This window comes from Eleutherodactylus coqui, chromosome 2, assembly GCF_035609145.1.
Source record: "Eleutherodactylus coqui strain aEleCoq1 chromosome 2, aEleCoq1.hap1, whole genome shotgun sequence".
In the NCBI taxonomy this organism is placed as follows: Eukaryota; Metazoa; Chordata; class Amphibia; order Anura; family Eleutherodactylidae; genus Eleutherodactylus; species Eleutherodactylus coqui.
In genome coordinates this window covers 5,038,620-5,063,068 of record NC_089838.1, presented here as the reverse complement: position 1 = coordinate 5,063,068, position 24,449 = coordinate 5,038,620, and the positions used below count along the sequence as shown (strand labels likewise).

The window sequence follows — 24,449 nt, the reverse complement described above, 5'->3', positions numbered from 1 at the left end:
CTGTGGTTATCTCCTGGTAACACTCCTTCACTCTCTCCTGTCAGTCACTCACACTTCTCACTGGCTAGCGGTTCCTTTCTCTCTCTCTCCGGACACATGACATTTCCACGCGTTTCTCTCAGTCCGCGTACATTCACTTGGAGATGGCGGGTAAGGCTAGGCCCAGGTGGGAACAACGGTCCATCTCTCTGACTCTTCCATGCTCCTTCTCTTGTCTGTCACTCGCTAGTCCTCAGAATGCAAGACGGACTAGACTAGACCTGCATAGCCTTCTTGCAAACACATCTTCCATCTCTCTCTTTTCCTCCTCTCTTCTCGACTCTCTCATCACATGACCATTCTTTTATATCACACTAGACAAAACAATACATTTTCCAGACATGACCCAGACATTAAATATGTCATAGCGTGATCGGCGGCAATAAATCGCATGTGGAGCACATATGACACGCTTTCCATAGGATAACTATGGAAAGTGCATCCCAATGTACATAAGCGGAAAATCGCTTGCATCTAAGAATTGCGGCATGACTTTATTTATTTGTCATTAAGATAGGTTCATCGCGGAAAATCACGGTGGCATTAGAGCTCCACCACGGCGGAATATCGCTCGCAATATTCTGTCCCGCCCGTGGACACTCAGCCCAACCCTTTCATGCCTGCAGCCATCCAATACACATATACCTGATGCATTTCACAAACAAGACACTGGCAAGAAAGTGACATGAGACAAACATAGAACATTCTGGAGGGACCCCATTATCTCTGGGCCACTACAAAGCCTCTGGAGATGTTGATTCCTGGGTATCCTGGTGGCTCTGGTGATTTCTGGGTATCCTGGTGGCTCTGGTGATTTCTGGGTATCCGGGTGGCTCTGGTGATTTCTGGGTACTCTGGTGGCTCTGGTGATTTCTGGGTATCCTGGTGGCTCTGGTGATTCCTGGGTATCCTGGTGGCTCTGGTGATTTCTGGGTATCCTGGTGGCTCTGGTGATTCCTGGGTGTCCTGGTGGCTCTGGTGATTTCTGGGTGTCCTGGTGGCTCTGGTGATTTCTGGGTGTCCTGGTGGCTCTGGTGATTCCTGGGTGTCCTGGTGGCTCTGGTGATTCCTGGGTGTCCTGGTGGCTCTGGTGATTTTTGGGTATCCTGGTGGCTCTTATGATTCCTGGGTATCCTGGTGGCTCTGGTGATTCCTGGGTGTCCTGGTGGCTCTGGTGATTTCTGGGTGTCCTGGTGGCTCTGGTGATTCCTGGGTGTCCTGGTGGCTCTGGTGATTTCTGGGTGTCCTGGTGGCTCTGGTGATTTCTGGGTATCCTGGTGGCTCTGGTGATTCCTGGGTATCCTGGTGGCTCTGGTGATTTCTGGGTATCCTGGTGGCTCTGGTGAATTCTGAGTATCCTGGTGGCTCTGGTGAATTCTGGGTATCCTGGTGGCTCTGGTGATTTCTGGGTATCCTGGTGGCTCTGGTGATTTCTGGGTATCCTGGTGGCTCTGGTGATTTCTGGGTATCCTGGTGGCTCTGGTGATTTCTGGGTATCCTGGTGGCTCTGGTGATTCCTGGGTATCCTGTTGGCTCTGGTGATTTCTGGGTATCCTGGTGGCTCTGGTGATTGCTGGCTATCCGGGTGGCTCTGGTGATTTGGTCATTGGTTGAGGTGGGATGGTCACCCTGATTTATAAATGTCCTTTTCAGATGGTATAGATGTTCCTCTGTCTGTTGGGTTGGAGCAGATCCGGTTGTATCTGATGGCCTGACTCTGGACAATGGACTGTTTGATGTGTTTGAGATAGAAACTGTCCCAGGCGCACCCTGAGGCCAGTGGGGTTGCCTCTAAATCTGTGTTACAACTCACAAGATTCATCCTCACACACAATTATTTCTCCTTTGGCAAAGAGATATTCCTGCAACTTAACAGAACCTCTATGTCCAGTAAAATGGCAGCGCTGTATGCCAACCTTTTCATGGCAAAACTGGAGAGTGACTTTCTGGCCTCCTGCCCCAGCAGACCATTGGCCAACTTCTGCTACATCGATGACATCATTATCATCTGGACCAACCCTGAACAAGAACTAATAAAATTCCAACTGTATACATCGCTTATACAATACTGCCATACTAGTATACATCACCTACATGATACTGCCATAATACTACTGTACATCACCTACATGATACTGCTATAACACTATTCGAAAAGGCCATTTACACGCACGATTATCACTTATCTATATGATACAGCTATAATACCACTGTACATCTATATAATACCTTGATTATACTACTATACATCACGTACAATATACCGCTATAATACTACTCTACATCCCCTGTATATACTCTAGATAATACTACTCTATATCTCCTTTATAATCCCACCATTATAATAATAAACTTTATTTGTATAGCGCCAACATATTCCGCAGCGCTTACATAGACAGGGGGGAATACAGAAAGACAAAAGTACAAAAAATTACAGAACCACGGTTACAGAGCAATCAGCTGATGGAGACAATATAGGGGTGCGGGTCCTGCTCCAACGAGCTTACATACTACGAATAGTGGGGTGATACAGAAGGTAAAGGGGCTGGAGATGTGCACGGTATGGCGTGGTGGAGAGTGAGGGGTGATATACACATAGACAATGGTCAGACATTTAGCCGTGTGACGGCAGTAACAGTATGACTGCAGGAGCAGTTTATGGTGGCTAGCAGGGATGGCAGTCAGTAGGTCAGGGAGCATGTTATCAGGCACAGAGGGGTTTGTTTAGGCCTCATGTCTACGGGCAAAGGACGAATTAAAATCCGCAGCGGATTTTAACTCTTCTCCTGCCCGCGGATCCGCGCCCCATAGGGATGCATTGACCACCCGCGGGTAGATAAATACCCGCAGATGGTCAATAAAAGCGATTTTTAAAAAAATGGAGCATGAAAAAATTTGGACCATGCTCCATTTTCGTGCGGGTCTCCCGCGCAGACGGCTCCCGCAGGCTTCTATTGTAGCCTATGGAAGCCGTCCGGATCCGCGGGAGACCAAAATCAGAATATACTCACCTGCTCCGGATCTTCCCTTCTTCGAGGCTTCATCTTCTCTCTGTCGCGGCCGGATCTTTTTTCTTCGGGCCTGAGCATGCGCGCGGCACGCAACCGACGTGCCATGCACATCCGCCGGGCCGAAGAAAAAAGATCCAGCCGCGACGGAGAGAAGATGAAGCCGCGGCGAAGGGAAGATCCGGAGCATGCGAGAGGTAAGTTTATTCTTATTTTAAGCGCTCATGTCCGCGGGGCAGGGGGGACCTGCTACGGATTCTACATGGAGAATCCGTAGCGGGCCTGACTTTCCCTGTGGACATGAGGCCTTAGGGAATGCGGTATGCCTCCCTGAAGAGGTGCGTTTTTAGAGCACGCCTGAAGTTCTGCGAGTCCTGGATTGCCCGGGTATCCTTTGGTAGTGCGTTCCAGAGGACCGATGCTGCTCTGGAGAAGTCTTGGAGGCGGGAATGAGAAGCTCGAATTAAAGGGGCGCTCAGTCTATTATGCTATTATACATTATCTATATGATACTGCCATAATGCTACTGTACATTCCTGTAGCAGGGTGAGAGGAGAAGTCAGGGATGGATGGTTGCTCAACTCGGTGATGTAGGCCTCACCTCCTCTCTCCAGTACAGCTATTCACCTGAGCCAGGGAACCTGGTGGAGCTCCGGCACCTGCTAGATATAAAAGGAGTCAGTATGAGATCCCTGTCCCTACGACTGACTAGAGGAAGCTACTCACAAGTCTGCGAAGAGGCTGCTACCAAGGAGGCTCCACTTCAAGCTGGTAAAGACTGCCTGAACCAGAACTACCGCTGCTATATGGTTTATTGCTATGGATAAAAAGGACATTCAGACGTTCAGACTATTTACTGCATTGAACTTGAAGGACTTTTGATTTCTTCCCCTTTTACTGGGATACCAGCTGTTTATGTCATAACCTCTCATGTAAATAAACCAACAGGAACGGACTTTGTTGTTTGCCTGGTGTTTATACCCCCTGGAGCGTCACAGTTCCCTACATAATACCGACATCACCTACATGATACTGCTATATTACTACTCTACATCTCCTGTATATACTCTAGATAATACTGCCATAAAACTACGGTATACATTGCGTTTATCACTTACATTATACTACTTCAGTATATCCCCTGCATAATACTGCCAAACTACTGTACAGTGCTTCCATAATAACACCATAAAGCTACTATACAGCACCTACGTAATACTGCTATGATACATCTCCTGTATAACACCATAATACCGTATTTCTATACATTGCCTACATAATACCGCTATAATACTACTGTACATCACCTATCATCCTCATCATAGGCTATCACTTGTGGCCAAGCATGATGGCCTTCCAAGTATGGGGGCTTAGCGGTGGGTCTGTAGGTGACTATAGAGACCTATTCTTGATCCGCAAGTTCTTTCACAGTGGCGACATCGGATTCCAAGTGGATGACGGTGCTGACAAGGATTGGCTTGACATTCTTTCCTCTTGATTCGTTTTTACCTTTCTCCTATTTCTTATTAGATGCCCTGCAGCAATGGACAAGTGCTTGCAAAAGTATACACACCCTTTAAGATCGCCTCCTGCAAAATCTGTATGTTTGTATTAGAATGAGCTAATGCAAAGTATCGTGCAAGTATGGTCAGGGTGGATGACGCTTAGTGCAGTACTAACATATAGCCTGTAGGAGTCGCTATTGCTGCAGCTGGGTTGGCTTATGACTATTTCCACTAATAGCAATGGATTGTATGGGATCAGGGGTGCAGTCAGGGGAGGCTTCCAGCCGCACAGATAGACATCCGCTCCTGCCATCCTGATCCTTGTAGTCATATCTACATTTGGGGGAGCTTTAGTAATAAACTTTCCAAGTACCCCGTGTAATACACTCACCACTACGGCATGAACATGGCGCCGGAGAAAAACTACGACACGCCTTGTTAAGGGGGTTGTCTTAGCCGCAAGAGATGTCAAATCCCAGTCCAGAGCCCCAAAACTAATACAGACCCCAGACTGAACCCCAAAACTAATACAGACCCCAGACTGAACCCCAAAACTAATACAGACCCCAGACTGAACCCCAAAACTAATACAGACCCCAGACTGAACCCCAAAACTAATACAGACCCCAGACTGAACCCCAAAACTAATACAGACCCCAGACCAGACCTCAGAATTCATTCATACCAGTCCAGATACTTAAATGTATTCAAACCCCAGAGGAGACCCTCTAAATACATTAGACCCTAAAGAAGACCACTCAAATAGACCCCCAGACCCCCCTAAATAAATATGCCTCAGACCAAACCCCCTAAACAAGTTAGAACCCCTAAATAAATCAGGCCTCAGACAAGACTCCTTAAAGATACTAGGCCCCCTAAATAAATAAATCAGACCCCAGATAGGACCCACTAAATAAATGAGACCCTAGACAGGACCCCTTAAATACAGATCTCTGATCAAACCCCTAAATCAGACCTCCTATAGAAATCAAACCTCAGATCAGACCCCTTTAAATACAGACCCAAGAGAAGACCCCCTAAATAAGGCCGGCTGCACATGGACAGAGCAGAGAATACCGTTCATAACATAGTATGGTAAAGCGCTTCTTCCGGCGCGCCATCGCAATAGATTTCTGCTTGCCAAGGAAAAATCGCATTGAAGTTCCGTTGACTCTAGGAGCCTGTAGAGGGCTATAGGAAATCTGTATGGGAGTCTAGGAGCTCTATAGGGGACTATAGTAGATTTCTGTGGGACTCTAGGAGCACTGCATGAGGCTATAGGCACTTTGTATGTCCCTCTAGGAGCACTGGATGGTGGTATAGGAGACTACAAGAACTCCATATGGAAATATAGGAACAGTATATGGGACCTCGAGAGCACTGGATGAGACTATAGGACAACTACAATGAACTGTAGAAGTACTGGTTGGGACAAGAAGTGCACTGTATAGAACTGGAGAAGCACTATATAAGATTGGAGGACCTCTGTATGGGACTCTAGGAGCTCTCTATAGGACTATTGGAGCTCTTTATGGGATTCTAGAAGCTCTGTATGGGACTATAAAAGCACTGTATGAGAATATAGGAGCACTGGATGTGGCTATAGGAGCAGTGAATGGAACTGTAGGAGTACTGGATGGAGCTATCGGAGCACTGGATAGGTGAAATCAATAGGGCTATAGGAACGCTGGGTGAGACTACAGGAGCCCAGCATGGGACTACAAGGGCACTAGATGGGGCTACAGGAGTACAGGATGGGGCTACAGGAGCACTAGATAGAGCTATAGGAGCACTGGATGGGACTGTAGGAAAACTAGATGGGACTACAGGAGCACTGGATGGGACTATAGATGTAATGGATGGGGCTACAGGAGCAGACGATGGAGCTGTAGGAGCACTAGATGGGGCTGTATGAGCACTAGATGGGGCTGTATGAGCACTAGATGGGGCTGTATGAGCACTGGATGGGGCTGTAGGACCAATGGATGGGCTACAGGAGCAATGGATGGGACTATAAGAGAACTTGATGGGGCTGTATGAGCACTAAATGGGGCTATAGGAGCACTGGGCGAGGCTGTAGGAGCACTGGATGGGGCTATAGGAGCACTGGATGGGGCTATAGAAGCACTAAATGGGGCTATAGGAGCACTGGAGGGGACTAGAAGAGCACTATATGGGGCTGTATGAGCACTAAATGGGGCTATAGGAGCACTGGACGAGGCTGTAGGAGCACTGGATATGGCTGTAGGAGTACTGGATGGGGCTATAGGAGCACTGGATAGAGCTATAGGAGCACTAGGTGGGGCTACAGGAGCACTAGGTGGGGCTACAGGAGCACTGGATGGGGCTATAGGAGCATTGCATGGGGCTGTAGGAGCACTGGATAGGGCTGTAGGAGCACTGGATGGGACTAAAGGAGCACTGGATGGAACTATAGATGCACTGGATGGGGCTACAGGAACACTGGGTGGTGCTGTACGAGCACTGGATGGGGCTACAGGAACACTGGGTGGTGCTGTACGAGCACTGGATGGGGCTAAAGAAAGACTGAATGAGACTGTAAGAGCACTGGATGGGGCTACAGGAGCACTGGATGGAGGTTTAGGAGCACTGGATGGGGCTACAGGAGCACTAGATGGAGGTTTAGGAGCACTGGATGGAGCTAAAGGGCCCCTGGATGGGACTACAGGAGCACTGGATGAGGCTGTAGGAACACTGGATGGGACTCAAGGAGCACTGGATGGAGTTATAGGAGCACTGGATGGAACTATAGATGCACAGGATGAGGCTACAGAAGCACTGGATGGGGCTGTAGGAGCACTGGATGGGGCTACTAAAGCACTGGATGGGGCTGTAGGACCAATGGATGGGCTACAGGAGCACTGGATGGGACTATGAGAGAACTTGATGGGGCTGTAGGAGCACTAAATGGGGCCATAGGAGCACTGGATGGGGCTGTAGGAGCACTGGATGGGACTATAAGAGCACTATATGGGGCTATAGGAGCACTATATGGGGCTATAGGAGCACTGGATGGGGCTGTAGGAGCACTGGATGGGGCTGTAGGAGCACTGGATGGGGCTACAGGAGCACTAGATGGAGGTTTAGGAGCACTGGATAGAGCTATAGGAGCACTGGATGGAGATAAAGGGGCACTGGATGGGGCTGTAGGAGCACTAGATGGGGCTGTAGGAGCACTAGATGGGGATGTAAGAGCACTAGATGGGGCTACAGGAGCACTAGATGGGGCTACAGGAGCACTAGATGGGGCTACAGGAGCACTAGATGGAGGTTTAGGAGCACTGAATGAGGCTATATGAGCACTGGATGGAGCTGTAGGAGCACTGGAAGGAGATAAAGGGGCACTGGATGGGACTACAGGAGCACTGGATGGGGCTGTAGTAGCACTAAATCGGGCAATGGGAGCATGGATAGAGCTATAAGCACACTGGATGGGGCTAAGGGAGTACTGGATGTGGCTGTATGACCACTGGATGGGCTACAGGCGCACTGGATGGGGCTGTAGGCGCACTGGATGGGGCTGTAGGCGCACTGGATGGGGTTGTAGGCGCACTGGATGGGGCTATAGGAGCACTAAATGGGGCTATAGGAGCACTAGGTGGGGCTATAGGAGCACTAAATGGGGCTATAGGAGCACTAAATGGGGCTGTAGGAGCACTAGATAGGGCTGTAGGAGCACTAGATAGGGCTGTAGGAGCACATGATAGAGCTACAGGAGCACTGGATGTAGTTGTAGCAACACTAGATAGGGCTGTAGGAACACTGGATGGAGTTGTAGCAACACTGGATAGGGCTGTAGGAGCACTGGATGGAGTTTTAGGAGCACTGGAGGGAGCTGTAGGAGCACTGGTTGGGGCTAAAGTAGCACTGGATGGGACTATAAGAGCACTGGATGGGGCTACAGGAGTACTGAATGTTGCTAAAGGAGCACTGGATGGGGCTGTAGGACCACTGGATGGGCTACAGAAGCACTGGATAGAGTATAAGAGCACTGGATGGGGCTGTAGGAGCACTGGATAGAGCAATAGGAGCACTGGGTGGTGCTGTAGGTGGACTGGATAGAGCTATAGGAGCACTAGGTGGGACTGTAGGAACACCAGTGGGACTACAGGAGCCCAACATGGGGTTACAGGAGCACTAGATGGGGCTAAAGGAGTAATGGATGGGACTGCAGAACCAAAGGATGGGACCACAGGAGATCTAGATGCGACTATGCGTGCAACATGGGGCAACAGGATGAAGCTATAGGACCACTGGATGGGCTACAGAAGCACTGGATGGGGCTGTAGGAGCACTAAATGGAGCTATAGGAGCACTGGATGGGGCTGTAGGAGCACTGGATAGAGCAATAGGAGCACTAGGTGGGATTACAGGAGCACTAGATGGGGCTACTGGAGCATTGGATGGAGTTATAGGAGCACTGGATGGGGCTATATGAGCACTGGATGGAGCTGTAGGAGCACTGGATGGAGCTAAAGGAGCACTGAATGGGGCTGTAGGAGCACTAGATGTGGCTACAGGAGCACTGGATGGGACTATGAGAGCATTGGATGGGGCTACAGGAGCACTGGATGGGGTTGTAGAAGCACTGGATGGACTACAGGAGCACTGTGTGGGGCTAAAGGAGCACTGATTGGGCTATATGAGCACTGGATGGGGCTACAGGAGCTCTGGATGGAGCTATAAGAGCACTGGATGGGACTGTGGAAGCACTGGATAGAGCTATAGGAGAACTGGGTGGGGCTGTAGGAGCACTAGGTGGAGCTACAGGAGTATTGGATGGGGCTGTAGGAGCACTGGATGGGGCTCTAAGAGTACTGGGTGGAGCTACAGGAGCTCTGGATGGAGCTACAAGAGCAGTGGATGGGACTGTGGAAGCACTGGATAGTGCTATAGGAGAACTCGGTGGGGCTGTAGGAGCATTGGATGGGGCTGTAGGAGCACTGGATGGAGCTCTAAGAGTACTGGGTGGACTGTAGGAGCACTGCATGGAGTTATAAGAGCACTGGACAGAACTATACATGCACTGGATGGGGCTACAGGAGAACTGGATGGAGCTGTGGGAGCACTGGATGGGGCTAAAGAAAGACTGAATGAGACTGTAAAAGCACTGGATGGAGGTTTAGGAGCACTGGATGGGGCTGCAGAAGCACTAAATGGGGCTATAGGAGCACTGGATGGGACTGTAGGAGCACTGGGTGCAGCTATAAGAGCACTGGATGGCAGTATAAGAGCACTGGATGGCAGTATAAGAGCACTGGATGGCAGTATAAGAGCACTGGATGGCAGTATATGAGCACTGGATGGCAGTATATGAGTACTGGATGGCAGTATATGGCATACTTGCAGAGCACCCATTAGTCAGGCACAGGCTGCTGTCACTCCTGGTGGTCTGGGGGGTCTCTCCAGGTGAGGGGGCAGCAGTCAGTGACTGACACCAACTTTCCAGGTTGGATCCCAACTGTTGCAGGAGGGGGAGGGGCAGAGCAGGAATGTGATAATCCCCCCGACTGGCCACACTGGTCGCCGGCAGCCCGGGGCGGACTCCCCTCCTGACCAGCCCTCCACTCCCTTCCATTGGCGGCTGATAAGTGTGCGGCTCACCACATCCTCTTCCTGTCTCCCGCTATCACATCAGGACATCCAGGGGGAAGATGTCAGCCTCCCCGCCGAGCCACAAGATGAGGAAGGATGAGACCTTCCTGGGCAAACTGGGGGGCACCCTGGTGAGGAAGAAGAAAGCCCGAGAAGGTGAGGCTGCAGGAGGGAAGGGGTTAACAGGGGCAGGCACAGCGACGGCTGCAGGAGGGAAGGGGTTAACAGGGGCAGGCAGTGCGACGGCTGCAGGAGGGAAGGGGTTAACAGGGGCAGGCAGTGCGACGGCTGCAGGAGGGAAGGGGTTAAGGCAGGCAGTGCGACGGCTGCAGGAGGGAAGGGGTTAATAGGCTGCCTGCTATGTAGTGAGGTCAGGCATGAACAGGTTAATGGTGCGGACTAGTGCTGATCTGGGCATGAATAGGTTAAAGGAAGCAGACAGGAATGTGTTAAAGAGACTGTAGAGCGGGTTTGGATGGGAATGGGTTAACGGGACTGACCCCCCCCCCCCCCTTCTTATTCATTTCAATGGGGTTCCTAAAAACCAGAAAGGCTTCTGTTTTGTTCCCCTTTCTCTCTTTTTTTTGGACGGACCAATCCGCGATCGCAGCCGGTTGTAAGTTACAAATCATCCCGACGGAACGGAAGCGACCGCAAACGGCACGGATTCTTTTTTTTTTTTTTTTAAAACCCCAATAATGTCAGGGGGGGAAAAAAACGGATCATTTTCATTTTTTAACTTCATTTTCTCTCCTCCAAAACGTATCGGAGACGTAACCCCTGAAGCGGCCTGCGGGCGGCGTGCGGGAGCCTCGCGGTTGGGGCTCATTCACATGTCCCTCGTGGAGGAGGATCGCGGGGCAGAACACACCCTGTGAGCTCGCGGGGCGACCGAACCCAACGGCCCGTATGTTGGAACCCATTGATTGCAAAGCCAAAAACTGGCGCAAACCCTGAGCAGCCGGCGGCGCGTTGTGTCTTTTCCACGATACGTATTATAAATACACATTGGGAATAAAAAAGTGCGACGTCAAGACCGGCCGGCGCCCGATTTCCCATTAGACATCTACGGGTCGCGCAGTGTAAACCTATTTTGGCGGGGAATATGTGCCAAAATACCTGTGTGGACGCGCCTTTGTGCGCAGAGCGGCAGCAGCAACCCCATCGATCTGCATTGGCGTTTTTTACACGCACATAAAAAAAAATTCGCAGCGCGCCGTATCTTGGTCCGAATCACTGACTGAAATTCACCATCAGTCAACGCGCAGTTGTGTTCGTATTCGCTGCGTTTTTACGCATGCTGTCAGCAGACAATGGGGGAAAAATTGCGGCACCGGCGGGACGCTCGCACGGTTTTTGTTTTTTTTTCGCACGTGAAAACAAAGTGCAATACTGGTACAAAAAAAGCCTCCGTATCGCGCGCACGCCGTAAACACGCAGTAAACACGCAGCATGGCGGCCGTGTGAATGAGTCCTTACGTGGAGTTGTGCGGACTGAAGGGGTTAAGGAGCTGCCAGTGTTTTAGGCATTAACCATTGCTGTACCAGAGGCTTGCATTCTGGCCGGTCAGGTCAGGGTTAACTGCGCAGGCTGCTGCATATCTGCTGAAACCAGGGAACATGTCTGGTCTGATGCAGAAACCTGACTCTCCGGGCAGCGCCAGCGTTAAGGGTGCCAATGGTGCCCAGAAAACCATCCTAAAGCTGGGAGTTGCATTGATGCCAGCCACGGAGCCAACAGTCGTTCTTTTTTTGGCTTTCCGAAGGCTGACAACAGAGAATAATAGTCTGCATCGAGCTGCTCAGCAGATAATCAGATACAGTTTAGGTTCAGTGCCCTTATAAAGGGGTTTTCTGGCACTAAACTATCGGTGATCCTCAGGAATCTAGGTGATCATGGGGGTCCGTTGCGCAGGATCCTCACTGATCAGCTGATTGAATTGACCGCAGCGCTCGGTTGAGCAGCATTGTCAGTTCCGTCCATACCACAGCACTGTACATTGTCTAGTGGCCACACCTGGTATTGCAGTTTCATTCCATTCACTGGCTGAAGAAGATGCTGTAGCACTCACTGGGGCGCCACTACCTCTTCAATCAGATGATTGCCAAGACCCTCCCCCACCCTCAACCAACTGCCAGCAATGTTACCATGGCAGCCAGGGGCCTTCTGAAACCCCTTATTGCTGGCATTGCAGGTTTCCTATCAACCCATGCCCGTGGGGGGGGGGGGGGGGCTTCATAGGTATAATGTAATACTATGCTATTACATCCTACCGCAGGAGCGATCAAATCATCGCAGGTTCGTGTCCCCTATGGGGACGAAAAAAACAAAAAAGGAAAATTAGTTTGAAAAATGTTATTAATTATTAGAAAAATAAAAGGTAATAAAAAAAGTTAGTTTTTTTTTTTCTAAACCCTTTTCCCCTGTTTACAATAATAATAAAAAAACCCAATAAACATATTTGGTATTGTCGCATCCATAAACGTCTGATCTCTCAAAGGAAGGGCTTATTCCGAGGTGCGCATATCGGTGGGGTTATTGGTATACTTAGCCCCGCCCCCGTCCTGCCCCTCATTGCAAATAGTGGAGAGGGGGCGGAGCTCAGTGCACTGCTCCCGGCCCGCCTCCTCCCCCTGCAGAGAGGGACAGTGTATATCAGCCGGGCGTGAAAACACAGCGATATCCGGTCTTTGGAATAAGCCCTAAAACATTATTTGGCGCACATGATGAACGTCGTCAGAAAACAGAAATCTGTCAAGACTGAAGATTTTTGGTCACCTTGTAAAAAGTCACCAGAACTGCAAAATGGTCCCGATAGAAACGCCGGGACTTCCTGCGACAACGAACCTCGTGTTACTGCGGCCGCGGGACAATGGCGTTATGGCGGCAGAAACTATAGAGATTTTTTATTTTTTTCCTCCAACAGTTGTTTTATGTATTAAGTTATCCGTATTTGTTATGGCGGCCCATCTATGCTGCAGCGGGCACCGCAGAAACAAGACCCCCCCCCAAGATGTGCAGTTGGGCTTCCTTTTTTCCGTTTCACTGCATTTAGGCTGGGTTCACACAGGGCGGATTTACCGCGGCAAATCTGCCTGCAGCCGCTAAACTCGGGGTTAGCCAGCCATGTGGACGAGATTTCTCAGAAGTCTCGTCCACGCGGGACGGCCAATCCGCTGCGGTAAGTCAGGCAGGAACCGCGGCGGCCGCGGCTTCAGAAGATGCAGCATGTCTATTTATCTTTTCTTTCCGCTGCGGCCGTGCTCTCCTCTATGGGAGCGCCGGCCGCAGCGGAAGAGCGAGCGGCCGGGCCGCTTCAAAGCTGTCGCGGGTTTTTCCGCGGTGGTTCTCCCAGTGGAAATCTCGCGGTTTTTGCTGCGGCCAAACTGTGGGATTTCCTGCGGGAATCCGCCCCGTGTGAACTCAGCCTTAGACTATTTTATGTGTTTCAGTACATTATGCGGTTCATTGATTAGCACCATTAAACAGCTCTCCTCGCCCGCCGCCAGCGGCGCCCACGGGTGGATGAAAGTTGGAATTTTTTAAAAGTGGGAATGAAAAACCAAACATCATGTGCTGCGGCGACCTTAAGGGGTTAAATCCCGACAAGCGACCGGTCGCCGTGCCTTGTTGGTCGATGGAGGCGACTAGAGGGAGGACTGCGGTCACTTCTGGAAGTGGATGTGTCACGGCTGCCGTGTCCCCCCTGCGGGGGTTCCTTTGTTCTGTCCCTTCCTGTTCCTTGTGTCATCTGTATCCCCCCCCCCCCCCCCCCGTCTATCGCGTCCTGCTGCGCCGCAGGCTATTTCTAGACCGCTCTGTTGTGGGATGATAAAGCGGTCGGTCGGTGCAGCATTATCGGCGCACGCGCCGGCGTATCTGATACCCACACAGTAGGTCATAATGGCTTAAATATAATCCAGCCGCGCCGATGGTTGGGTCCCTTTTTTTTGTTTTAGGGATTGATAAACATCGCCTACATTTTTCTGTTCTGCCAAAAAAAACGTAGAGAAAGATAGATTTTTAGTTTTTTCTTTGTAACATTGCAGTCAGTAGATGTGCGGCCGCAGGTTTCCATCCGCTTTGTGTGTTTTGTGATCGGGAGGATTGAGGGGGGGCGTGTTAAACTTCAAAAGTTTACACAAAAAGTTTACACTGACCTACAATCAAAAACAAAACCCGTAAACGGCTGCCGGAAAGGAAGCCTTTTTTTTTTTTATCTTTAGACTTTTTTTTTTTTTTTTCATATGCTTTTCTTGCACCCGGTGGCCGTGGGAACTCGATCTTTCCGAGGGTCCCGGCTTTATGTACAGACCTCCGAATCCCCTGTGTTTCTTCACACAGCTGTAGAGTGGATGATCCACAACCAGGGCTCCCCCACCTTCGCCCCGGTTTGGGGCCTCAAGTGTCGCTGTATGAAGTAGGCGCTGGTCGCACTCCATTGACTTCTACAGGTATATCCAGCAGTCCCATAGAAGTCCTATAGAAATAAACTGAATTATAGTGTGACCACTGTTTCATTAATTGGGGAACACTTAAGACCCACGTTCTCAGTGGGGGATCCCAGTAGTTGGACCCCCACCATTCTGACACGTAGGGCCAATTCACACGGCCGTGGCGTTTTATGTCCGCCCGCTGGCACCATTAAAACAACGCTTGAACGGCAAAGGACCCAGCGCATATATGCTGAGGCTGCAATACCGTGGGGCCTAGGGAGACATAACCCCTTCCCGCACCCTCGCCAACTCGCCTCCTCTCTCTCCTCCCCTCTGATCATTTGCAATGGGAGGGCACGGATTCGGAGCTAAGCTCCTGCCCCTTGTCTGCAGCCAGCATTTGGATGGGGTGGAGCTTAGCTCTGCCCCACCCCCTCCCATTGCAAACAGCGGCAAAAGGGCGGAGAGGAGAAGGGGGAGGGAGTTGAGCAGTCATGCCGCTGAGCTCCCTTCTCCGGCCGCTGCCATAGGCTCCCATGTATACTGATATACGCCCGTGTGAATAAGCCCTTATCCTGTGTGGGGCAATTCCTTTCAGGGGTTTTCTGTGCCACACAAGTTGGCTGCCGGCTGTCTGTGATGGCTGACACCTGCCGGCAACAGCTGCAGTCAGCGCTAATGCTGATCACCGCTCTTAACCCTCTACATGCTGCTGTCATTTGTCATAACGCCATTTAATTTCCCCAATCATTGTTCGGGGTCCCGATCGGTTCCGGCTGCGATGCGCCCGCAGGGTGCCGTCCGGGTGCTGCAGCAGCTGGGGCCTTCTGAAGGCTTCCAGGACTGCCATCTATAAAGGTGTGCCAGAGGGCTGGCAGAATGTGGTACAGTGTAAGGTGGGCATCACACGGCCGATATAATCGTGCGAGATCTCGCATCGCAGGCCCATAGAAAGCAACGGGAGGAACTCCGCGATCCGTGGCCACCGCACCGCAGGATCCCTGCGCCTCCGGAGTGATGCCAGGCCGTTTACACATGGTGGGGGGCGTGACATGGGGCGGGATTCATGGCCGCCTATCGCACTCGTCCGTGTGAAGCGAGCCGAATACTGGGGTGCTATACTGTATGAGTGATCGAACGATCGCAGGATCAACTCCAGGGCAACTAAAAAAAATAGAAAAACTAAAAATAAGTTTACCAAAAAAAGAGAAGTAAAAGTTTAACCCTCGCTTCTCCCAGATTAATGATGAGAAGCACATTTGGTATCGCTGCGTCCGCAGGGGTCCGATCTGTCGCAGTAACGCGGTATTTATGCTTCATCCGCATTTTAGGTCACATGACTTCTGAGATTAAACTTATTAAAAAGCAATCGGTCGCACAAACTGCGTTGTTATTAATAGGAGCTGCAGAACATCCGCAGAAACGTCACCGTCAGCCAAAGAGATTCTGCTTTTTTTTTTATATCTGACCCCCGGAATAGTTCTCACGGATTTTTTTGCTGCTGTGTACGCCGTAAAAACAAGACCCCCCCCCCCCCCCCCACATTAAAAAATACAACTCGTCCCGCAATAAACAGCCCGCCTCCAGATGGCGGTATAAACACAAAAGTAAAAACGAAGAGGGGGTGGGGATCGTACTTGGGGGTAAAGAGTTAACACACCACAGCATACGCCTTCTATGTCTACAAGATGGCTCCATGGGTGGGCTGTACTTTCCCTGATTTTCGTGGTGCGGTCTTCTTCTTCCCGGCTCTGAGGGAGCAGGGGGGGGGGTACTGTTGGGGACTATTATGGCTTCCTCTGTTGTAGGCCTCCTGTCCACGGGCGGATCTTCATTGTGTTCGGCCGCCTGCAGACGAGTGGGTCGGATCCGGCGGCGAGGATTCTCGCCGCGGGATCCGACCCGAGCGCCTGCAGGGACGAGCACGTACTCGCCCGCGCCCGGTGGCCCCGGCTCTTTCATCTGCGAGCCCCGCACAGAAATAGGACATGCCGGTCGAGATTTTGTGCGGGCAAACCGCGGCCGTCTGCATAGGATTGCGTTTGTTAACTGGGTGTAGGCGGCCTTCCCTGTGGCGATAATCCGGCTGTGGGGAGCGCAGTGAACGCTCTCCATAGCGTTGCTATAGAAACCACAGCCCCGACAGCATGCTGCGATTTGCCACGATTCTCCGCGGTTAGACTTTCTCTCAGATAGGCTCAGTGCGGAGAACCATCGGCTGTGTCCTGCTCCCCGGCGGCGGCTCTGATATCGCTACGCCCGTGGGCAGGTGGCTGTAATCGTTCAGTGACAGAAGGCCCGTTTACACGTACGACTGTTGGGCACGCGGGTGGCACCTGACAGCCATAGCGGTGACGATGTGCTTGATGCTGGAGCGCTAGTTGTCCTGGTGAACGGAGGCGGAGCATCGCTGGTCATTCTGGGCGCCTCCATTCTGAGTGATTCCTCTTTACACGGCCCTCCGTGGAAAATGTGCTTGTTTTTTTTTTTTTCTTTTAAATGTAAACTTTTTTTGCACTTTTCCTTTTTTTTTTCCATTCCGTTTTATTTCTTGAGGGGCCTTGTGTGATTATCGCTCCGGATTCCTCGGACTGACGCTGTACTCGTCCGTGTAAATCCGTCTTCAGGCCGGTGGTGATAAGCCGATGTATTTAGGGAAGCACCCCTTACAATAATTGGCCGCATGTTGGGCCGCCGGTGTGCAAGAAAATGGAAATCTACATCTACTGCGACCGTTTTGCGCAATTTCCTGTTTTAAAACCTAGACCTCTGCTGGTCCAATGACGGCCGCCCTCCTCATGATAAAGCCCATCGGGAGGAGGAAAGGGGCGAAGAGGCGCAAACCTCACCACTAATATCACCAAAACCCGCAACTTTGTTTCCCCCGAAAACTGGCACGTTTTTTAAAGCTAGCCTCCTCCCCCAGGCTGAAGCACTCAGTTCGGCCACTAGAGGCGCTGTAGCATAATACTGTATATTTCTAGTGTATATATTTAATAATTAAAGGGGTTTTCTGATTATTTACTTTTGTCGTATCGCCATTTTTATGAATTGCGCACTATTGTTAAAGATGGGCCAAAAAAAAAAATTGTAATCGTAACTTTTGGCCAATTCGTTAAACGGGTCCCAAGACACTCACCACTTACTAGAGCATCCCCCCCCCCCCCGTGTGATCCAGTGCCCCCCCACAGGGTGACCTACATAACATTTGCATGGTGCCCATGTTGCCACTTGTCGGGTGGCTCATGTGGGTGCGAGGAATGTGCGTCCTGGGGGCAGGGAGGAGCTACAAACTGCTGGGTGGATGAAGTCGGGAAAGTCTTTATCGCAAGTCTCAACACTTATGAGCCTGACGGCCCTTTTACCCGCGCAATTTTACATCTTGCTCGCACCCAGAATCGCACGTTTAGGGGCTCCTTCACACATAGGTTTACACTTTTGCGCATGCCTTAGCACAACTCTTGGCGCTGTGTACGAATTTTACCACACTTTTTGCGTACGGGACATAGCCGCGCCCCAAATTAAATGGCCATTTAGCCTTACTGGTTCCAGATGTGATCGTCTCCCAGCAGAATTGGGCAATGTTTCGCACGTCCCATTGTGTATTGCGCAACACATATAGACCGCGAACAAAAGTAGAGCATGCTACATCTGCCGTGTGAATTCGTCCTGAGAGCGCGCCATTGGTCCGAGTTTCTTGGACTGATACCGCGTTTGCCCGTGTGAATTCACTCGAAGGGCGGATTCACGCGTCCGATGGCGATACGGGAAACACCGGCCGATACCTCATTGCAATTTTACGAGTGTTCACTGAGTGCGTCGTGACTTTCCCCGCAGGGACGGCGTAACGCTATCTGCAGGAAGCATGCGCACGTTGTTTCCTGTGGTTGGCGCTGTGCTGTATGAGTCCTGGAGAAGCTTCGCTCCTCGCGCGTTCGCTCCCCGTGTGTCCGATCGTCTGGATCGCCTCCAGAAAAAAAGTAAGATCTGCTCTTAAGTTTCGTGCAGCTTTTTGTCCCGTCTGTTAATGTAAGGTCACGTGACCGCGACTATCCAGCGATTTGGCTGAAACAGCGGCATTGGAACTACTTATGCGACCAGCTATCACCCGCTGCAGCGCAGCCGTAGCCTGACTGTGCGAGATGCAACGTCCCCGCGGCGCAGAGGGTGCCAGCGACGCCAGTGCCTCAGCTGTAGTTGTGTGATGCTTATATCCCCGTCCGCTGCCCGTTGGATACAATATATCTGGGGACTTCATATGGCTGCAGGGCAGTTACTTCTCCTCATGACTGCAGCGCCCTCTGCTGTTTCTGGCAGGCATTGCAGGTAGCAGCAGACTGGATCCTGTGATCTTACTTGGTTGGGTCACTCGCTCATCATATGTGAGTCACGATGTGTTCCACAACCCCCTCGGGGTGCCGGGCTCGCTGTGGGGGTTGTAACCTTCCTCCTAAAAAAATGAAATATGGGAAATATCTGCAGACATTTCTGTGGGTGTGTAATATATATATATATATCTCCAAACATTACGGTCACTTTATTAGAAGCCCTGATCCTTCCATGATTGGCGCCCCCTGTATGGTAATTCTCCCCGTGACCCCGGAGTGCGGCATAAAATCACGTGACAAGTTTCCCGTGGATCAGTTTCATTGTGAATCCACATTAGATGGGAAAATCCAGCGATCGGAGCGACTTCCAACAAGGCCGGTCATCGGTGCTAGACTAGCCGGGGGCTGGGATGTCCCTGCCAACTGTGGGGGGGTTTTCTCGTGCAGCGGTGTGGAAAGTATACCGAGAATGGCGCGATCGAGAAACAAGCACCTAGAGAAAGGGGATCCTGTGGACAGAAACAACTTGTCAATGAAAGGGGTCAGAGGAGGATGTCAGGAATCGCTCTGATGAACAGTCAAGCAGACTTCAGCCAAATACACACACCTCGCCGCTCCTTACCGCAGCGAGAGTATAACAGCAGATGACCGGTTCCAGCGCAATTGTGTCTAAGAGAAACAGAAAGGCGAGACTCCAGCGGGCAAAAGAGCGCAAAACTTGTATCCCTGAGCAGCGAGAAACATCTCCTGGTCAGATGGATCCAGATTTCTGTTGCTGACGGGAGGGCAGGATTTGGCGCAAGCAGCATGAATCGCTGACCCCTTCCTGTCAGCTGGTCAGAACATGTCAGCACCGCCATCTAATCTGCAGCAACTACAAGAAGCTTCCTGTCCGCAGGGGCCGATATTCCTGCAGAACAGTTTCATCACTGAGTGGACTCTACACCGCGGCGCTTCACTGCTGCAGATCTGAAGATGAAACTGGGTCCAACACCACTAGATGGGGGTCTCTAATATAATGGCCATTCATGTGTTTCATTACACATCTCTCCGGCAGGCCGACTCTTCTCTCGTAGACCTACAGGAAATGTCATTACTATTTTGCCTAAAAACCTTCCAACCACCATAATTATATTTTCTTTTTGTTCGCGGTCTTTTTCTTAACTCGTGTAACTTTTTCTCCTGAGCTTCATTTCTCTTCCGCAGTTCCTGCTCACTTATATATTCCTGCGCGTTAACGCCCATCGCCGATAAACTGACGCAGGATCTAACGGTCCCTGGCGATGGCGATCCTGGGGGGTTGCATTGTGTACCATCGTTACCCGCAGTCGCTGGAGGCGGGCCCTCCTCCCAGGGGTCAGTCACACAAGTACTATTCGCTGTGTGTTACACCCGTACTTCTTACACATGTAATATGCAGCTGAGACCCTATAGACTTACATTGAGGGATTCAAATATGCGTTTTTCACGCGCCGAAATATTGCAGCATTCCCCATTTAGATCCACATTACGGAGCAAAATAGCCCAATGCGTCAATCGGATCGCACAAATATGCATGTGAATTAACGCGTGTGCAAAAAATGCCGCCACCATGCTGCTATTTACTGAAAAGGGCAATTAGTTCAATATGTGCTGTTTTCGTATTCAAATGCGCAGGAAAGTAGAGCGTGCCGCATATTCCTTTTTGTGCCACCAAAACACACTTGCGTGAGCGAACCTGTTGCGATCCATAAGTTCTATTCACTGCGTATTGCGTGCGTAGTGCCTCCTTAAGCCCCCTTGGTTGACTGCAGCATCTGTGGGGTTAAATGCCAGGATTGAAGTCAGTTGGTGCTGCGCTATTTAGAGGGGTGACTACTTCTGCTCTTACCCGCCTCTCGCTGCCTGGCTGTATGGATCCGGGCGGCTGCAGTTGTTTATCTGTTAGTACATGGCAGCCGGGCACAGACCACAGCATCACTAATTACACTGCAGAGCAGCTGGCACCGCTCCTGGCACGTCTCCTCCGCAGCACATCATCCCATTATTTCTCCTACTTGCCATCCTGTAAGTCGCCCGGCGCCCCCGGAAGCGTCCGGTCACGGCTCCTCTTTACTGCCAGCTGTTCAGACCCCTCCACAGTGACCGTCTCCTGTCAAGGCCTCCTCGTCACCCTGTCAGAAATAACCCGGCGCCAGTCTCTTTGCTCTCTGCCCTTCTGCTGATCCTCTTCCACATTGCTGACCCCCAATCTGGGACCACCATGTCCGGGCTGCTCTGCAGGAAACGCAGGAAGGACGCCGCTGGGGCAGGAGACAAGGGGGAAAAGGCGACAGGTTTGGAGGATTTGGGGGAGTGTAATGCTTCGATGCTGTCATTTTGACGATATGGACATACATTACTGTTTTTATTTGGGGTGAGGGTGGGTAGTAATCGCTGCATGGCAGAGCGGGCATGGGTTGGGCTGAATATGGAATAATAGTCTTTATATAGCGCCAACATAGTCCGCAGCGCTTACAAGACAGGGGGAATAAAAACAAGACCCCGGTTACATAGTAATCAGCTGATGGAGACAGCAGGGGTGCGGGGCTCCAACGAGCTTACATACTACAGATAATGGGGGGATACAGAAGGTAAAGGGGCTGGAGATTTGCACGATATGGCGGGGTGGAGATGTGCACGGTGTGGCGGGGTGGAGAGTGAGGGATGCTAGACAATGGTCAGGTTATATAGTGGCTGAATCGGTGTGACTGTCGGGGGCGGTTGACGGTTGGCAGGGATTGCAGTCAGTAAGTCAGGGAGCATGTTATCAGGGGGGTACAGAGGTGTTGGGTTTAGGGAATTCGGTATGCCTCCCTGAAGAGGTGTGTTTTTAGGCCACTCTTGAAGTTTTGTGAATCATGGATTGCATGGATAATTTTTGGTAGTGCGTTCCAGAGGACCGGTGCTGCTCTAGAGAAGTCTTAGAGGTAAGAATGAGAGGTTCGAATTAAAGGGGCACTTTATTCTGATTTTGTTAGCGGAGCGGAGAGCCCTGGCTGGGTGATGGGTTGAGATGAGGGAGGCATTATAGCGGGGCAGTGCGCTGTGGATGAGGGATACAATATAGGGGGCGCTGCGCTGTGGAGGGCTTTATGGATGAAGGTAGAGAGTTTGAATTGTATTCTGTATTTGCCGGGCAGCCAGCGCAGTGACTGGCACAGGGCAGAGGCGTCCGGGTAGCGGCTGGACAGGAAGATGAGCCTGGCTGCTGCATTCAGGATGGATTGGAGAGGGTAGAGTCTGGTGCAGGGGAGGCCGATCAGCAACGAGTTGCAATAATCGAGCCGGGAGTGGATGAGGGCAGTAGTAAGCGTTTTTAGCGTGTCCACAGTGAGAAAAGAGTGGATTCTTGTGATGTTCTTGAGGTGCAGCTGACATGTTTGAGCGAGAGATTGGATGTAGGGGGTAAAGGAGAGATCAGAGTCAAATATGACCCCAAGGCAGCGGGCGTGTTGTCTAGGAGTTATGGTGGCGCCACACACTGAGATGGAGCTGTCAGGATGAGGGCGGTTAGTGGAGGGCGGAAATCCCAGTAGGTCAGTTGTAGAGACAGGACATGGTGTTCGAGACAGCGGACGGCCAGTCGGTGGCACTCTTAAGGAACGGCACTGTGATGTCACGGGAAGACATGGCTTTCAGGATGTTGTTTGACACTTTAAAGTCTGGCTTCCGCCCTCTACACTCGAGAGAAACCGCCATGACGAGGGAGTCCAGGAAAGAGTTTTCTGAGAGCTGGCTTATAAGTTGGGAGTAAACCAGGTCGTTCTAGTAGTTTGGAGATGAAGGGGAGATTAGAGATGGGTCGGTAGTTTGCAGCGTCAGTCGCGTCACGAGTCGGCTTATTTAGCAGCGGCGATATGATGGCGTGTTTGAAAGAAGAGGAAAGATGCCAGAGAGCGGTTAAATATAGTGGTGAGATGGGAGAGGGATCGGAGGGGTGAAGGGAGAGGGACCGGAGGAGGTGTGAGGGGAGAGGGTCACTAGTGCAGGTGGTGGGGCGAACAGGGGAAAGCAATCTGTACTCAGACCAACAAGAGAGGAAGAAGTCTCCAGACAGTGAGCAGGAGCTAGATGCAGTGCTGAGAAGACTAGGGGTCAGGGCTAGGAGGTTATGTCTTGCCGGATGTCATTGATTTTTCTTTTTGAAGTTTGCCATGTTTTCCTTAAATTCAGCCATGTTCTGCTTTTAAATTACCTGACTGATGATAAAAAAAAAATATTTGCGCCCAGGGAACATGGTGGCCATAACCCCTTGTTCACGGTTCACTCTTTGGCAAACGGCTCATGAACCCGTGCCAGTGATTCGCGGGAGGTGCAGCATGTTGCCCCATCTTATTGGAGAAAGCCGTATATTCTTTCTTCTGGTGTTGGATGTGAAACTGAACATGTCCAGATAAACCGCAGAATTCACAGCTGATTTGAAGAACATTGGGCCCGCTATTCGTGTCCTGACTCTGCGCCCCAAACGCCAACTGTCTGGTCGTGTCGTGGTGTTTCGGTGGGGATGTTCCGCAGACCGGTACCTCGTACTCTGTGAATACACGTGACCTGCTAAATGACATCATCCATCGCCCATCATAAAGTCCTCTAGCAGTCATATCGGCAGCCACGTACGGTAACTTACGCGATTAGCTTTGTTGCGCCCTTTCAGTTTCTGCCCCTATTTTCTTGTGAGATTTCAGCACTTGCTGACACGTCCGTCATAATACTCCAACTTGCTGGGACAATTTCTGACTAAACTAAAAAATGGTCAATAAAGTTTTTTGGTTTTTTTTCCTTAATTAAAATTTTTTTTTTCTTTTTCAACATAAAAACTTTCTTTTAAGTGGATAAAAAATTGTAATACAAATTCTACAACCTGCTATTTGTACCCCGGAGTGGTGCCATTAAAATGTACAACTCCTCCCACAAAACACGAGCCCTCCTACGGCTATTTTAATGAGTTATGCCTCTTGTAATGCGACAATGAAAATCGCTTGGTCCGTAAGGCAAGATGGGCTTGTCACTAAGGGGTTAAGCATCTAGAGCTTCTGAGCTCCATATGGTGCAACTTGGAGGCTCCGAGGGAGAATCCCTCCACAATAAAGCCGGCTGCAGGTGCCGTATTACAGCGCACATCTGTAATATAACCATGTGCATTGGCGCTAACAGCCGTCCTACTTCATGGGGTCCTCTGGGGTGAGAACAGACTTACTGGGGTTGACCCTCCGTATGACCGGTGAACGTGTCTCTCATAGGGATCTATAGAAATGTCTTCCATCCCTCTCCAGAAGCCTCCGTGCCCTGAGGCCAAATGTGCGCAATGTAACGAGCGGCGCCCCCTTAATGACGTCTTCCTTTTGTTTATTCTTGCAGTGACTGATCTCCAAGATGAAGGTAGAAATGCCATCAACGCCGCGCTGTCCCCCAGCGCCATCGACATCCATCCAGAGGACACGCTGCTCGGTACAGTATCCCATAGAGGCGGACCGTGAACTCTATATGTCGTTTTGCTT

The 24,449-nt window shown here is 50.8% G+C and overlaps 1 protein-coding gene across 2 annotated transcripts in view; it reads left to right on the top strand.

The window, feature by feature from the left end:
• Positions 1-10,061: 10,061 nt before the first annotated feature.
• PARVB (parvin beta) overlaps positions 10,062-24,449 on the top strand; it is a 51,736-nt gene continuing 37,348 nt past the window's right edge. The window contains exons 1-2 of one of the 2 annotated variants that reach the window (XM_066590196.1): positions 10,062-10,324; positions 24,310-24,399. In XM_066590196.1, the coding sequence (XP_066446293.1) occupies positions 10,228-10,324; positions 24,310-24,399 (187 nt within the window). In that variant the 5' untranslated portion in view covers positions 10,062-10,227. Of the gene's footprint in view, positions 10,325-21,097; positions 21,249-24,309; positions 24,400-24,449 lie in introns of those variants that run through there. The other variant, XM_066590197.1, reaches the window with a different exon arrangement.